Below are 16,417 nucleotides of genomic sequence, written 5' to 3' on the forward strand. Positions count from 1 at the left end.
GTGTGGTGACGGTTGCACACCAGTCAACACATGGACTTGACAGAGTTAGGTCTTGGTCCAATGGCAAGGGTTAATCAAGACAACTGGAGACCAGCTCTGCTGCACGAATCTAGTGCGCACATATATTGCAGTGTGGGCTGGCCCGTGCTGTCCCTGGGCCCTCGCCTCTTCTGGGCCCCGTAACTCACGCCTCTCCTGGGCCCCGATCACATCACTCTACAATCTCTCGCCGCTCCTTTGCCGCAACCTCGTCGCTCCTTCGCCCCAACCTCACCGCTCCTGATGTACCTGCCCACACTCCAATCAATCAGCAACCTGGACCTTGGTGACGTCCAATCCAGTTGGCCTCTTCACAGCCATCGCTCTCCTGAACCGGCACCTTGAAGTGGTCTGCTCCACGCTGCTCCTTTGAACGCCCTGACCTGCTGATGGTCCTTGCAGATCGGGGCCATTGCTCCGAATGCCGGGTCAGGCTCTACGCTGCTTGTTTGAAGGCCCTGACCTGCTGCTGGTCCTTGCCGGTCAGGACCGCTACTCTGAAAGTAGCTTTGTGCTATCAGAGGTGCCAACTTTGGGATAAGATATTAATCCTGTCTACTTGTTCTTAGAATTCAGATGGATGTTAAAAATCCCCTGGTACGATCTGGAAAAGAGATTACTTCTAATGCCCTAGCCAATATTCATCCCTCAACTAATCCCACCAGAAAAAAAGCATATCAAGCTGTTATTCATTTGGTGCTGATTGAGATATATTGCTGGGGCAGAATGATATTTTTCCACATAACAGCCACTGCATTCCAAGTTTTTTTTTACAACAGTGCTTTGAGATATTGCAATGTGATGATGTGATGTGTAAATGCAAATATACTCAATCACTATTTTATGCTCAAACCAGAGAACTAAAAAAAAGTTAAAACTGGTTTAACAAATATTGGCGTGGAAATCCCGGCCTCCCTGGGTCCGTTCGAAGTTTCTACGGACCCTGGAAGGCATCGGAAAAGCCGTTTTTCAGCGTGCAATGCGCATGCGCTGAAAACCAGCTTTTCCGTTCTGTCGAATTTCTGGCTTGACAGATCCAACGCATAACGGGAGCGAGGACATTTGCAAGGGCAAGCTTTCGGGATTTAAGCAAATGTCCTCAAAACTCTTGCGCCTGATAAAAGCAGGCGCATAGCTTACTTTTACAAGTGTAAAAGTTTTAAAATACACAAAAACTTTTAAAATAAAGTTATAAAAACACATTTTATTGTTAAAAACCCTCCCCACTATGGTAAGTTTATTTTGAAGCATAATTTAAAAAACGTTTAAAAATCATGAAAATATATATATTTTTTAAATACATAAATAACTTTAATTTAAATTAATAAAAATATGTTATGCATTTTTTCTATATTTTATTATTGGTTGTGTGTGTTTTGGGGGCTGTTTCTCATTCATAATAATGGGAACTAAAAGTTATTAAAAGTCAATTATGTAGATTAATAATAGATATTTAAAAAATGTCTGCCCCCCAACCTAGCCTCGGTCCATCTACCATCAATGGCGCTACCCGGCGCCGAGCTTGTGGCCAACACTTCGCCATAGGCAATTTGGCTTATCGAGCTGTGCCTGGTCTCCAGTTGTCTTGGATCCCCTTGCCACTGGACCAAGACCTTGTTCAGCTGAGTCCGTGTGGTTGCCGGTGTGCAGCGGCCACCCCACGTTAAAAGAACTTACGCACAGGCATCTTCCACTTCGTCAGTATGAGGTTCGGGACCTGCAACGTCAGGACCCTCATGGACAATCCCAACAGCAACAGGCCGGAACGCCGCACCGCCATAGTTGCCCAGGAACTCAGACGGTTTGGCATTGACATCGTCGCCCTAAGCGAGACCCGGCGGGCAGGGGAAGGCCAGCTGAAGGAACATGATGGAGGTTGTACCCTTCTTCTGGAAAGGAAAACCAGAGGCAGAACGCTGCCTTCATGGAGTCGGCTTTGCCATCAAGAATGAGCTGGTCGACCGCCTCAAAAATCCCCCTGTGGGTTAACCACCGCCTCATGACTCTCCGTGTCACCCTATCTCGGAACCAATGTGCCACAGTCATCAGTGTGTACGCCCCCACACTCGATGCAACGGATGAGGCTAAAGAGGGTTTTTATTCCAACCTCGAGCCATCCTTGTCCCGCGTCCCGACGGGTGACAAATTGATCCTCCTGGGTGATTTTAATGCCAGGGTTGGCAAAGACACAGCCCTCTGGGGAGGCGTGATTGGCAGAGAGGGAGTAGGGAAACCCAACTCCAGCAGTATCCTACTCCTGACAAAATGTCTAGAACATGAACTCCTCATCACCAACACCCTGTTCCGCCAGAGGGACAAATACAAGGCATTGTGGCAACACCCTTGCTCCAAACACTGGCATCTGCTTGACTATGTCATCGTCCGAGCCAGGGATCGCAAGGATGTGCGCATCACCCGCGCCATGACAGGAGCTGACGACTGCTGGACGGACCACCGCCTAATCTGATCCATCATCAACATTAACATAGCCCCAAAGCAGAGGGGACAACAGAAGCAGCTCCACAAAACAGTTAATGCCAGGGCACTTAAGAGACCCAGCTAAGTGAGCCCTATACAGCCAGCGCCTCACAGCCAATCTGGTGTGCCTTGATGACCCTGAGATGCTGAATCCCCATAGCGCTTGGTCTGCCCTCTCGGCTTCTATAACCAGTGCCTGTGAAGAGACACTTGGTCACTCAACCAGAAAACATTAGGGCTGGTTTGATGAAAATGATCAGGAGATCGAAGAACTAATAGATCGCAAGCGCAAAGCATTTCTGAGCCTCAAGCAACAGCCCAGCTCGGGAGCTGCAAAACAACAGACGGCTCAAGAATCAGGTCCAACAAAAAACTCGGGACCTAAAGAACAGGTGGCGGATGGAGAAAGCACAGGAGATACAACAACTGGTCGATCGTCACGATACGCGAGGATTGTTCACTGCAGTCAAGGCCACCTACGATCCAAACTCCCAAGGCCCCACCCCACTCCTGGCCAAGAACAGGGAAACACTCATCAAGGACACCGAGGCTGTCAGGGCCCGATGGAAGGAGCACTTCGAAGATCTCCTCAATCGAGAATCTGCCTTTGATTCGAGTGTTCTCGATTCCATCCCGCAGCATGCGACCCGCCATCAACTCAGTGAAACTCCAACGTTGCACGAGGGAGGCAAAGCCATAAAACAGCTTAAGAATAACAAGGCTACGGATGCGGATGGAATCCCCGCTGAGGCACTAAAATATGGCGGAGAGGCACTGTTGCCGTGGATCCATGACCTCACCTCTCTCATCTGGAGGGAGGAGAGCATGCCGGGAGATCTCAGAGATGCGGTAATTGTGACCATTTTTAAAATGGGGGACAAATCCGACTGCGGCAACTACAGGGGAATCTCCCTGCTTTCAGCCACTGGGAAAATTGTCGCTCGAGTTCTCCTCAATCGTCTTCTCCCTGTGGCCGAGGAGCTCCTCCCGGAATCACAATGCGGATTTCATCCCCTATGGGGCACAACAGATATGATCTTTGCAGTGCGCCAGCTGCAGGAAAAATGTAGGGAGCAGCGCCAGCCCTTATACATGGCCTTTTTCGATCTTACAAATGCCTTTGACACAGTGAGGGTCGATGGAGCGTCCTCCTTCGTATCAGATGCCCCCAAAGGTTTGTCAACATCCTTCGCCTGCTTCACGATGACATGCAGGCCGTGATCCTTACCAACGGATCCATTGCAGACCCAATCCACGTCCGGACCGGGGTCAAGCAGGACTGCGTCATCGCTCCAACCCTCTTCTCAATCTTCCTCGCTGCCATGCTCCACCTCGCAATCAACAAGCTTCCCTCTGGAGTGGAACTGAACTACAGAACCAGTGGGAAGCCGTTTAACCTACGCCGCCTCCAGGCCAGATCCAAGATCACCCCAACCTCTGTCGTTGAGCTGCAGTGTATGGACGATGCCTGCATCTGTGCACATTCAGAGGCTGAACTCCAGGATACAGTCAATGTATTCACTGAGGCATAAGAAAGCATGGGCCTTATGCTTAACATCCATAAGACAAAGGTCCTCCACCAGCCTGTCACCGCCGCACAGCACTGCCCTCCAGTCATCAAGATCCACAGCGCGACCCTGGACAGCGTGGACCATTTCCAATATCTCGGGAGCCTCTTATCAACAAAGGCAGACATTGATGCGGAGATTCAGCACCACCTCCAGTGCACCAGCGCAGCCTTCGGTCGTCTGAGGAAAGAGTGTGTGAAGAACAGGCCCTCAAATCTACCACCAAACTCATTGTCTACAGGGCTGTAGTAATACCCACCCTCCTGTATGGATCTGAGACATGGACGATGTATAGAAGGCACCTCACGTCACTGGAGATATATCACCAACAATATCTCCGCAAGATCCTGCAAATCCCCTGGGAGGACAGGCACACCAACATCAGTGTCCTCGACCAGGCTAACATTCTCAGTATTGAAGCACTGACCACACTCGATCAGCTTTGCTGGGCAGGCCACATAGTATGCATGCCAGATATGAGACTCCCTAAGCAAATGCTTTATGCTGAGCTCCTTCATGGTAAACGAGCCAAAGGAAGACAGCGGAAACGTTATAAGGAAACCCTCAAAGCCTCCCTGGTAAAGTGCAACATCACCACTGACACCTGGGAGACCCTGGCCGCAGACCGCCCAAGGTGGAGAAAGCCCATCCGGGAGGGCGTTGTGCTTTTCGAGTTTCAACGCAAAGAGCATGAAGAGGCCAAGCGCAGCCAGCGGAAGGAGTGCGCGGCAAACCAGCCCTACCGACCCCCTCCCCCGACGAACGTCTGTCCCACCTGTAACAGGGTCTGTGGCTCTCGTATCGGACTGTTCAGCCATCAAAGAACTCACGTTGGGAGTGGAAGCAAGTCTTCCTCGATTCCGAGGGACTGCCTATGATGATGATGATGATGATGATGATGAATGGGAACTCCAACTTACGGAGTTCCGATTATTATGAATGAGAACATACTATACATGATTGGCTGCCGAGAGCCATGTGACTCCAGCTCCAGGCCTGAGCACGTCCCAACTTGCATGCACTGCAACGTGCTGTAAGGAGAGGCCTCCGGACCAGGATCCCTCGTGGCCGCAGCAGCTTCAGATAGGTGCGCATCTTTTTTCTATATTCCATTCGAACGCTCGCAGGAAAGAAAAACCGGGAATTCTGGGCCATGAAATATTTAGGATTCATCTTTGACTTGCTGATGATGTGCTAAACTATTTTTGATATTTAGGAATGATTTACTGAGCTACAATTCAATTGAAAAGTTATGATATCATAAGCCCTGGAAATATCCAGGATTTATTCAAACGGTTATAATTCATTTGCCATAAACTACAACAATGTATTTCACGTGGATTAAGAACATCAGCAGTGCACCCTCCTTCTGATCAGACTGAATTCCAATCTCGTACATCATTTCCATGAAATTGGGATTTTATATAAAACTTATCACATGTATGCTTCCTCACTTCTAGAATGGCAGGACAAACTTCTCCATGACAACTCCATCAGTATTACCATACTGCCATAAGAACATAAGAAATAGGAGCAGGAGTAGGCCATATGGCCCCTCGAGCTTGCTCCGCCATTTAATACGATCATGGCTGATCCGATCATGGTCTCAGGTCCACTTCCCTGCCCGCTTTCCATAACCCCTTATCCCCTTATTGTTTAAGAAACAGTCAATTTCTGTCTTAAATTTATTCAATGTCCCAGCTTCCACAGCTCTCTGAGGCAGCAAACTCCACAGATCCACAACCCTCAGGGAAGAAATTTCTCCTCATCTCAGTTTTAAATGGGCGGCCCCTTATTTTAAGATTATGCCCTCTCGTTCTAGTCTCCCCTATCAATGGAAACATCCTCTTTGCATCCACCTTGTCAAGCCTCCTCATAATCTTATACGTTTCGATAAGATCACCTCTCATTCTTCTGAATTCCAATGAGTAGAGACCCAACCTACTCAACCTTTCCTCATAAGTCAACCCCTTCATCTCTGGAATCAACCTAGTGAACCTTCTTTGAACTGCCTCCAAAATAAGTATATCCTTTCGTAAATATGGAAACCAAAACTACACGCAGTATTCCAGGTGTGGCCTCACCAATACCCTGTACAACTGTAGCAAGACTCCCCTGCTTTTATACTCCATCCGCTTTGCAATAAAGGCCAAGATTCCATTGGCCTTCCTGATCACTTGCTGTACCTGCATACTATCCTTTTGTGTTTCATGCACAAGTACCCCCAAGTCCCACTGTACTGCAGCACTTTGTAATCTTTCTCCATTTAAATAATAACTTGCTCTTTGATTTTTTTCTGCCAAAGTGCATGACCTCATACTTTCCAACCATGTGACAAAGTTGGCCCCTCTACTAATTCCTCCACCTAACCCTAGTTAAAGCATTTTATCACACAAGGCACTCTCTTCAGTGTCCCATCCAAAAACTAAAAAAGTATGCTCAGAGGACAATCAAGGTCAAATGCTATTTATGAACCTAATTTGATATCTGGCCATCTACATGGGAGTTATACCATTGGACTGTTCAACTGTACCTCATCCTGGATACTGATTTAAATTTGAACCTTGCAATAAACCAGATTGTGCAACTGTGACATGTTTGATTTAGAATATATAAACTGCTTCAAAAATTATTGATTCTTATTAAACAAAACTGATCATCAGCAACATAAAGTCATTACAATGTTATGAACAATAGTATAGTTTCTGCCGAGTTAACTTTGAAAACACAGAAATCACACTCAACTGACAACTAGGTGCTATTGCAAGTGTTTCAAGTGATTAATACTTCATCTGATGTGAACAGATTATGCAATAAAAAGTAATTCATTTGAATCATAAGTCATGCTGAAAATGTTCTCAATTGGCAAACTATCAAACTCTCATCTGTCAGCAATTAATCTTTCACTGTTCATTTCATCTAAACTGAAAGCCACAGTAGCCGCTACATAAATCGTAGATTTTTAATACTTGTAGGGGGCTAAATTGGAAACCCCCCGAAAACAGGCACGGAGATCGCAATGCGCGATGAACCTGTGCCAGTTGATTGCAATGCAGCCAACGTTGTGCTTCCTGCTCATTTAAATGATCTCTGCGCCCAGCCAGCACGAACCACACTGTTCATTGGCTGGAAGCATCAATGGGGGGGCTAATATCGTGATTGGCCAATACTATTTAAAGCTAGCCTGCACCTCTTAAAGGGGAGGTGCATTTTGGCTGAAGAAGGTATTGGGAGTCGTAGTTGAAGTGGCCCCATGGAGCAAAACCTGCTGTCCTCTCTCAGGATGTGAGGAATGGCACAATAGGAGGGAGCAGACTCCAAGGTTTTCGAATGCCGCACTAGAGGTCTTGATGAGGAGGTGGAAAGGAGTTGAGATGTCCTGCAAAGGCAGGGGGGGAGGGGGGGGTGAAGGAGGCCCTCCAGATACACTAGCCTCAACCACTGCTCAAATCACCACACTACCATCATTCACCTCCCAACAATCTCTATCAATCAGGTCTCATACCTGAAATTTATATGCTTCACCTCACCCTCACACATTTAGGACTGCAGCAAGGCTCACATCCACATTTCACAGGTTGTACACACTGCCAGCTATTCAACCATGAAAGCCATATCACCCAAACAGATTAGACGACATTCACTGACATACTTCCCTCTCTCCTGCAGGACAAGGTGACACACAACTGGATGTCCTAACATCCATGGAGGAGACAGCCATTGACGAGGCCATGAAACAATCGAACATGAGGGTATCCTCATACCTAATCATCCTTCTCACATCCCACTTCTCCCTTATCCCACAATCTCTTCTGATTTACAAGCTGCAGATGGTGTAAGCATGCACCTCTTACTTTCCTCCCTTCCCCGCACCACAATCATACCCTTGTGTCTTTTTCCTTTCAGATACCTAAGAGGTGCAACCTGGCCAGGCAGTGGAAGAACACCAAGAGTGATGAAGACGACACATCGTTATTTGATTTCACACTCGCAGCCATCAGCTCAGATACTGACACTGCACATAGAGGATAGATCAGAGGCAGGATCTGCACGTGGTGAGACACCAAGCATGCAGCCATGGCAAGGGGCAAGGATAGCGCAGGTGCCAGCACACCAGAGGGTATGGTCAAACACAGATTCTGCAGCAGAGGACACAGATGAGGACTTCGATGGAGCAGCCTACAGAGGAACGCTGTTGGGTATGCACAATTAAATGCTTGGTGCATTGGGAAATCTGCCAGAAAGCCTGCAGTCAATGTCAAGGAGCATGGAAGAGTCCAGCACCAACGTGGCACAGGGTTTTGTGCAGAGTTTGGAGCCCATCCTTTCCAGCATGGAAGTGGTGGCCAACTCGGTTCGCACACTTATGGACCCACCCATGACGCAGTGTCTGATGCCCGATGTCGCAGCTTCCATTGCAGCAATCACCTAACAACTGGGTATTGCAAGGGAAACTCAGACTGCTGCCATCATGGCTGTGGATTATGTGTGCAAAGGGGTTTGCAGGGCATCACAGCAGTCCAGCAATCTGCCCTGCAACAGATTACTATGATTGCTGAGGCTCTGCCATGGGTGAATAGCAGTGGCCCCATGGAACAAAACCTGCTGTTCTCTCTCAGGATGACAACATTTGTCCTCCCACCACTGCAACTCTGTCAGTGCCCTTGCTGCTGCCTGTCAGCCGGCCAGCCCAGACTGCTGCTGCCCATGCCGAGATGGTGCAGTCCACAGTCGAGTCTTCTATAGCTAAAGCTGCTCAAGTTCGTCCTCCAAGACCATCTGAATTCTCCTCCACTGAAACAGCAGCGTTTCACCAACCATGCTGCAGCCACTGGGGTAGCACTGCGTAGGAGCACTAGGGCAGGCAAAGACACATGGCAGACAGGCTTGAATGCAACGTACAAGGGTGATTAGGTTACATTTGTATGCAATATGGCATGATTTCATTTATAAAGTTGGTTAGGAATGTTTATTTTGTGGTGGCTTTTATTTTTGCATCGTAGCCAAGCGAATGCTGTGCTGGCCCGTGACAGAAGGGAGGTAAGGTAAGGTGTGGGACTATTGGTGAATGGGGAATTGGGGTTGCGATTACTGGTATCACACTCAGATGAGTTCTTCACAGACAGCGGCTGCCTCAGCCTCCTGCTCCTGCTCCTCAGCTGCTCGCCTTATAGCTGGTGGCAAGGACTGTCCCCTCATGATTGGCAAGGTTGTGCAGCATGCAGCAGACCACCACGAATCTTGACACCCGCTCTGCCAAGTGCTACAGGGCTCTTTCAGAGCAGTCCAGGCAGTGGAATCATTGTTTCAGGATGCCAATTGCCTGCAAATCCTATTCCACATGGCAGCATGGCTTATATTGTATGCATGCTGTGCACGTGTGCATGGGCTGCACACCACAGTCATCAGCCATGTCGTCAGCAGATAGCCCATTTCGCCCAGTAGCCATCCTTTGGCTTGTATGGTGGCTCAAATGCAGCTGGCACAATGGCCTGCAATGGAATGAAGGCATCATGACTGCTGCCAGGATACCAGGCATTGACCTGCATAATTCACTGCCTATGGTCACACAACCAGCTGGATATTGAGGGAATGGATTCCCTTTCAGTTCTGGTATATGGCAGAGTTGACATGCAGTGCCCACAAAGCGATGTGCGTGCAGTTAGTGTCACCCTGCACCATGAGGAAGTCAGTAATCTTAGAGTAGTCACATGCTTGCTCCACCTGCTTGTCTCTGGCAAGAAAGAATGAAATGTAGTCAGTTCTCTTTGAAGAGGGAGCCTCAGTGACATCCCTTATGCAACAGTGCACTGCAAACTGTGAGATATTGACGATATCTCCAGCTCCAGCCTGGAAGGAGCCAGATGCATAAACGTTCATCCACATGGTCATCTTCACAGCCACTGGCAATCTGGTAATTGTCCTGCACTGAGGCTGCAGTTGTGACTGCAGTAGTTGGCAGATTATAGTGAGGATGTTCTTACTGAAGCGCAGACATCTCACACATTGTTTCTCATGGAGGTTCAGGTAGGAGAATTGCTCCCTGGATGGATATTCCCTCCTGCTGAGAGCCCTTCAACCCCTCCTCCTCCTTCCTCTTCTAGCAGCTTGTCCTGCTCTGCATGGCCTCTGTTCATTCTCCCAGTTCTGCTCGATTCCAAGAGGAAGGCCTACTGGGAGCAACTGGTTTGTGCAGAAGCCTTGAGGTCAGCCAAAAATCCTTCAGCACCTGCCACACCACTGCCTGTGGACATTTGCAACTTGAAACAACTATAGAATGCACCAAAGACTTGTAGAATCATAGCAACAATCAGAAGAAATCAACCAGCAACTAACCTGAAAGTAGTTGATGGTCCCTTTAAATTTTGCTGGTGGGGGGTCCTTCATGCTGCTTAACATGTGTTCAGCTGTCCCGAGGTTAAGAGAAGGCATTGGCTGGAGCAGTGAACTCCAAAATGGCACTGCTGGCATCAAATCAGCATTGCACTCTGATTGATATCAAGATCTGCCTGCTCTGCATACTTCCAGTGGATGTTCATCACATGCGCTCGTGCACTAGCATACCAATATGGCATGCAGAGCAATTCGCCCACACCGCAGTTGCCATCTTGGAGCTCTAAGGGCACTAACGAGCCGAATTTCTCACCAGTAGTCTTAATAAAGAATTTCAAGAGCCTCTGGCACCATCACCTGGAGTCTTGAATTCCACGAGCCTCCTCAGTTTCTTAGCTGTTCTGCATCAATTTATTAAATCTGAATCCACATCACAACGGGAACTACTCTGGAGATCTCATTGCCCACCACTTGTGATTTGATAAAGACGTAACTCTCTATTGCAATCAACAAAAATTGCTCGAAAACTGAAATCTACGTGGAACAAATGTGATATTGTTAAACCAAATAAGGAAGATAAGAGAGCAAATAATAGACAATTCCTATTAACAAGCATCTCTGTAATATGATTCTCTGCTGTAAAAAGTAATTATTTAGCTTCCCCAATTGACATGATTGGAAAGAACAATACTGTGGCAACAAAAAAAATTGAGGTTAACCTCAACACATATTAATTAGATTTGAAACCAGAGTTATTGGAAATCTAATACACAAACGGTATCTTATGTTTGATTAATATATCCCATACTTAAGAAAAGCTTGAGGCATCTTGTCAGAAGAGATTTTTCTCCTGGATGTCAGGAAGCAAACTAAGTTTGCATGAGGCATGTTCAAAAAAACTGTACCGATGGTAATGTGTTTGCCTTCCACAGTTTAAACAAAGGATAAAGATGGCTCCTGCAGCAGGGAGGTAATTGGCTGATATGACCCTGCCAGGTAAATCTCGGCTTCCTTTTAGAAGCAATAAAAAAAAATTATGAGATGTGCTTCTGACCTTACTGAGAAAGGAGTCCAGCATCTCCATACATTTTTGTACAATATTTTAAATGTAACTTTAAATTCTGAATTTCAGGAGTGGGGAGATTTGCTTTCTCTACCCTGGCCTTCCACATACAAAACAGAAATGGCTAAGGTACAAGGAATAAACATTGAATAGTTATTACACGGTGCTGAAATGAAAATACAAACTTTTCACAAAAGGACAAGACAGGCACAATCATTCTTGACTTCTGAGGAAGATTTTCAACTACTGGCCACCATTTCTCACCTGAAAACACAGCATCAGTTTTCACATGTACGCTGATAACAACCAGCTCTACCTCACTACAACTTCTCTCTTAATGTTGGAGTCCATTATTAAAGAAGCAGTAGCAGGACATTTGGAAAAACATAATTCAGAGAGGCAGAGTCACAGCATGGATTTATGAAAGGGAAATCATGTTTGACAAATTTGCTGGAATTCATTGAGGATGTAATGAACAGGGTGGATAAAGGGGAACCAGTGGATGTGGTGTATTTGGATTTCCAGAAAGCATTTGACAAGGTGCCACATAAAAGGTTACTACACAAGATAAAAGTTCACGGGGTTGGGGGTAATATATTATCATGGATAGAGGATTGACTAACTAACAGAAAACAGATGGATCATTCTCGGGTTGGCAATCAGTAACTAGTGGGGTGCCGCAGGGATCAGTGCTGGGACCCCAAATATTTACAATGTATATTAATGACTTGGAAGCAGGGACAGAGTGTGACGTAGCCAAGTTTGCTGATGATACAAAGATGGGATGAAAAGCAATGTGTGAGAAGGACACAACAAAATCTGCAAAAGGACATAGACAGGCTAAATGAGTGGGCAAACATTTGGCAGATGGAGTACAATGTTGGAAAAGTGTGTGAAGTTATGCACTTTGGCAGAAAAAAAATCAAAGAGCAAGTTATTATTTAAATAGAGAAAAATTGTGAAGTGCTGCAGTACAGCGGGACCTGGGGGTACTTGTGCATGAAATACAAAAGGTTAGTATGCAAGTACAGCAAGTCATCAGGAAGGCCAATGGAATCTTGGCCTTTATTGCAAAGGGGATGGAGTATAAAAGCAGGAAAGTCTTGCTGCAGCTATATAAGGTATTGGTGAGGCCATACCTGGAATACTGCGTACAGTTTTGGTTTCCATATTTAAGAAAGGATATACTTGCTTTGGAGGCTGCTCTGAGAAGGTTCACTAGGTTGATTCCAGAGATGACATATGAGGAAAGGTTGAGTAGGTTGGGCCTCCACTCATTGGAATACAGGAGAATGAGAGGTGATCTTATCGAAACCTTTAAGATTATGAGGGGGCTGGTGACAAGGTGGATGCAGAGAGGGTGTTTCCACTGATAGGGGAGACTAGAACTCGGGGGCATAATCATAACCCATTTAAAACTGAGATGAGAAGGAATTTCTTCGCTCAGAGGGTTGTAAATCTGTGGTATTCGCTGCTTCAGGGAGCTGTGGAAGTGGGTCATTGAATAAATTTAAGACAGAGATGGACAGTTTCTTAACCAATAAGGGGAATAGGGTGTTCTGGGGAGCGGGCAGGGAAGCGGATCTGAGTCCATGATCCGATCAGCCATGATTGTATTAAATGGCTGAGCAGGCTCGAGGGACCCTATGGCCTTCTCCTGCTCCTATTTCTTATGTTCTTCTGTTCTCTCCACCCCTCCTTGGTCTCTAAATTGTCAGATTGCTTGTCTGACATCCAGTTCCGGATGAGCAGAAATTTTCTCCAATTGAATATTGGTTAGACCGAAGACATTATTTTCGGTCCCTGCCACAAACTCCATTCCTCTCTCCAATTTCTGTCTGAGGCTGAACCAGACTGTTCGCAACCTTGGTGTCATATTTGATCCTGAAATGAACATTCAACCACATATCCACACCATAACTAAGACCGTCTATTTCCACCTCCGTAACATTGCTTGTTTCTGCCCTTACCTCAGCTCTTCTGCTGCTGAAGCCCTCATTCATGCCTTTGTTACCTCTAGACTTGACTATTCCAATGTACTCCTGGCTGGCCTCCCACATTCTACCCTACGTAAACTAGAGGTGATCTAACTCGCACCAAGTCCCGCTCACCCATCACCCCTGAGCTCGCTGACCTACTTTGGCTCCCGGTTAAGCAATACCTCGATTTCAAAATTCTCATCCTCGTTTTCAAATCTCTCCATGGCCTCGCCCCTCCCTATCTCTAATCTCCTCCAGCCCCTTAACCATAACCCTCGAAGAGTCTGCGCTCCTCTAATTCTGCCCTCCTGTGCATCCCTGATTATAATTACTCAACCATTGGTCGCCGTGCCTTCTGTTGCCTAGGCCCCAAGCTCTGGAACTCCTTGCCTAAACCTCTCCGCCTCTCTACCTTTCTTTCCTTCTTTAAGATAGTCCTTAAAACCTACCTCTTTGACCAAGCTTTTGGTCACCTGCCCTAATTTCTCCTTATGTGGCTCAGTGTCAATTGTTTTATCTCATAATATTCCTGTGAAGCGCCTTGGGACATTTCACGACGTCAAAGGTACTATATAAATACAAGTTGTTGTTGTTTAAAAAAAAGAGGGGCACCCTGGCGCCCCATTGATGTCCAAGGCCCACCTGAACAATTTTCAGGACGGTCTGTAAACGGTCGAGCAGCATGTCCACCTGTTACCGGCAGGATGCTGCTTAAATATACAAATCGGGGTCCTACACCAGTTGTAGGCCCCTGATTGCAATTTGCAGGTGCAAATGGGCAGAGCATACACCGCACTTGCTCCTCCCATTTGTTCCATGCATTGTGCGGCCTAATTGGTGTCCTTATAGGGACCGCTGGTGGCAGCCCAGGAAAAGGCCCTAACATTTCTTTTGAGAGAATTTTTGTGGGGCCCGGAGGAGCAAGAGTGTTCCGCCTGATTCCACAAAAACACTATGTGCCATTGCCAGCCAGTGTTATTCATCCCCCCACCCCCACCCCCACCCCGGCCTCCGCCGCTCAGGCCCGACCTGACGAACAGAGGATCAAATCCGTGACCTTCTCACTCTGTGCACAGTGCCACCACCCTTTTTATGGGCCCAAGTTTCGAGCCGTGCCTAGAACGGCGCAGTCCCGACCTGGACGCCCGTTTTTCGCGCCAAAAAGTGCGCCTAAAAAAAACTTCCAGATTCTCCAGCTCCCTGCAGGTCGTTTGCAGCTAGGCGCAGTGCAGCAGGAGCTGTAGGGGGTGGAGCCAGGTCCCTGCGCTGAAAATAGTGCCGGGACCTCTGCACATGCGCGCTACAGTGGGCGCGCATGTGCAGTAGCTCCAGGCGCCCAAAACTGTGTGGGAGGGGCCGAAGCACGCAGCCCCTAGCCCTGACCGAATGGTCTCACTGGGGCTGCGTGAATAAGGCTCCTCCCACGGCCAGCTCCTGCTTCCTCCCGACCCGACTCGACTCCCGCTTCCCACCCCCAGACAGGATCCGACACCGACCCGACTCCCGCTTCCCACCCCCAGACAGGACCCGACACCGACCCGACTCCCGCTTCCCCCTCCCCCTCCGCCCTCGGACCGGACCCAACCTGACCCACCGGACTGCACCCAACCCTACTCCCGCTTCCCCCCCCCTACCGCCTCTGGACCGGACCCGAAACCGACACCGACCCGACTCCCGCTTTCCCCCCCTCCCCCCGACTGGATCCGACCCGACCTGACCTCCCTCTCCCTCCCTCCCCCCGACCCGACCCAACGCCACCTACCTGTAAATCTGGTGCTGGGGACGGGCCCTGCCCGAAGTCTTGGACCTGGCCCGTTCAGCCTCCCTCCCCCTTCTCCTTTCCCCCCCCATCTCCTTTCCCCCGCTCCCCTTCTCCTCCTCCCCCCACCTCCCCTTCTCCCCCCTCCTCCCTCTGCTCCCCCCTCTCTCCCTCTACCTTCCTCCTCCCCCTCCCCTCGCTGTCAGAAACACAGACACTGAAAGACAGAGAATGAGAGACACACACAGATAGACAGACAGAGAGATAGAGACACTGACAGAGACACACTGGGGGGGGCATCCTAGCACGCTGTTGGAGGGCTCCCGGTGCTGCAGTCGGTAAGTAGAAAATGTTTTATTTATTGATTTAAAAAAATATATTTCTTATTAATTTTTTTTGATTGATTTATTGGTTGATTTATTGATGTTTTTATCATTTATTATTGATGATGGCACTTTATTTGTAAAACTGAAGTGTTTAATGTTTGTAAACTTCCCTTTAAACCCCCCCCCCCCATTCCCTACACCTGATTTGTATCCTACGCCTGATTTTCTAAAGTGTAGACAAGGTTTTTTCGAGCGTACAAAAATCTTCACTTACTCCATTCTAAGTTAGTTTGGAGTAAGTTTTCACTGACGAAACTTTGAAAACAGGCGTAAGTGGCCGGACACGCCCCCTTTTGAAAAAAAAATTCTGTTCCAAAGTGAAACTGTTCTAACTGACTAGAACTGGAGCAAACTAAATGGTGAGAATTCTGATTTCTAAGATACTCCGTTCTACACCAGTTGCTCCTAAAAATCAGGAGCAAATCATGTTGAAACTTGGGGCCTATATATCTACTTAACAATACATTCATCTGACGAAAGTCATTTTTATCTTAATGATAGAAAACAAATACAGCTGATTATCACTGAATTACAATCATATAAACAAGAACTAAGCACAAAAATGCTGTGTGTTGCAGAACCTTACCAGGCTGGATGTTTTCTCTAATGATGGTCACGTGATCGTCTCGGTCTGGTCTTGTATGTTCATGCCAAAACCCAATCACATGGCCCAGTTCATGAACTACGATCCCAAACTTATCACAGTTTTTGCCTATGGAGATAGCCTGAGGACCATTACCACGTCTACCCACATAAGAGCAACACCTGCCAAACATAAACACCATTAGTTTCTATCTGCTGAACATGCACCA

At 47.5% G+C, this 16,417-nt stretch overlaps 1 protein-coding gene across 1 annotated transcript in view; it reads right to left on the reverse strand.

Annotated features, from left to right (window-relative positions):
• The window catches only part of tll1 (tolloid-like 1), a 454,505-nt gene that overhangs the window by 217,319 nt on the left and 220,769 nt on the right, over window positions 1–16,417 (reverse strand). Inside the window, exon 6 of the mRNA XM_070864299.1 lies at window positions 16,192–16,370. Coding sequence (XP_070720400.1) covers window positions 16,192–16,370 — 179 coding nt within the window. The remainder of the gene's footprint in view (window positions 1–16,191; window positions 16,371–16,417) is intronic.

Source organism: Pristiophorus japonicus, chromosome 2, assembly GCF_044704955.1.
Source record: "Pristiophorus japonicus isolate sPriJap1 chromosome 2, sPriJap1.hap1, whole genome shotgun sequence".
Classification (NCBI taxonomy): Eukaryota; Metazoa; Chordata; class Chondrichthyes; family Pristiophoridae; genus Pristiophorus; species Pristiophorus japonicus.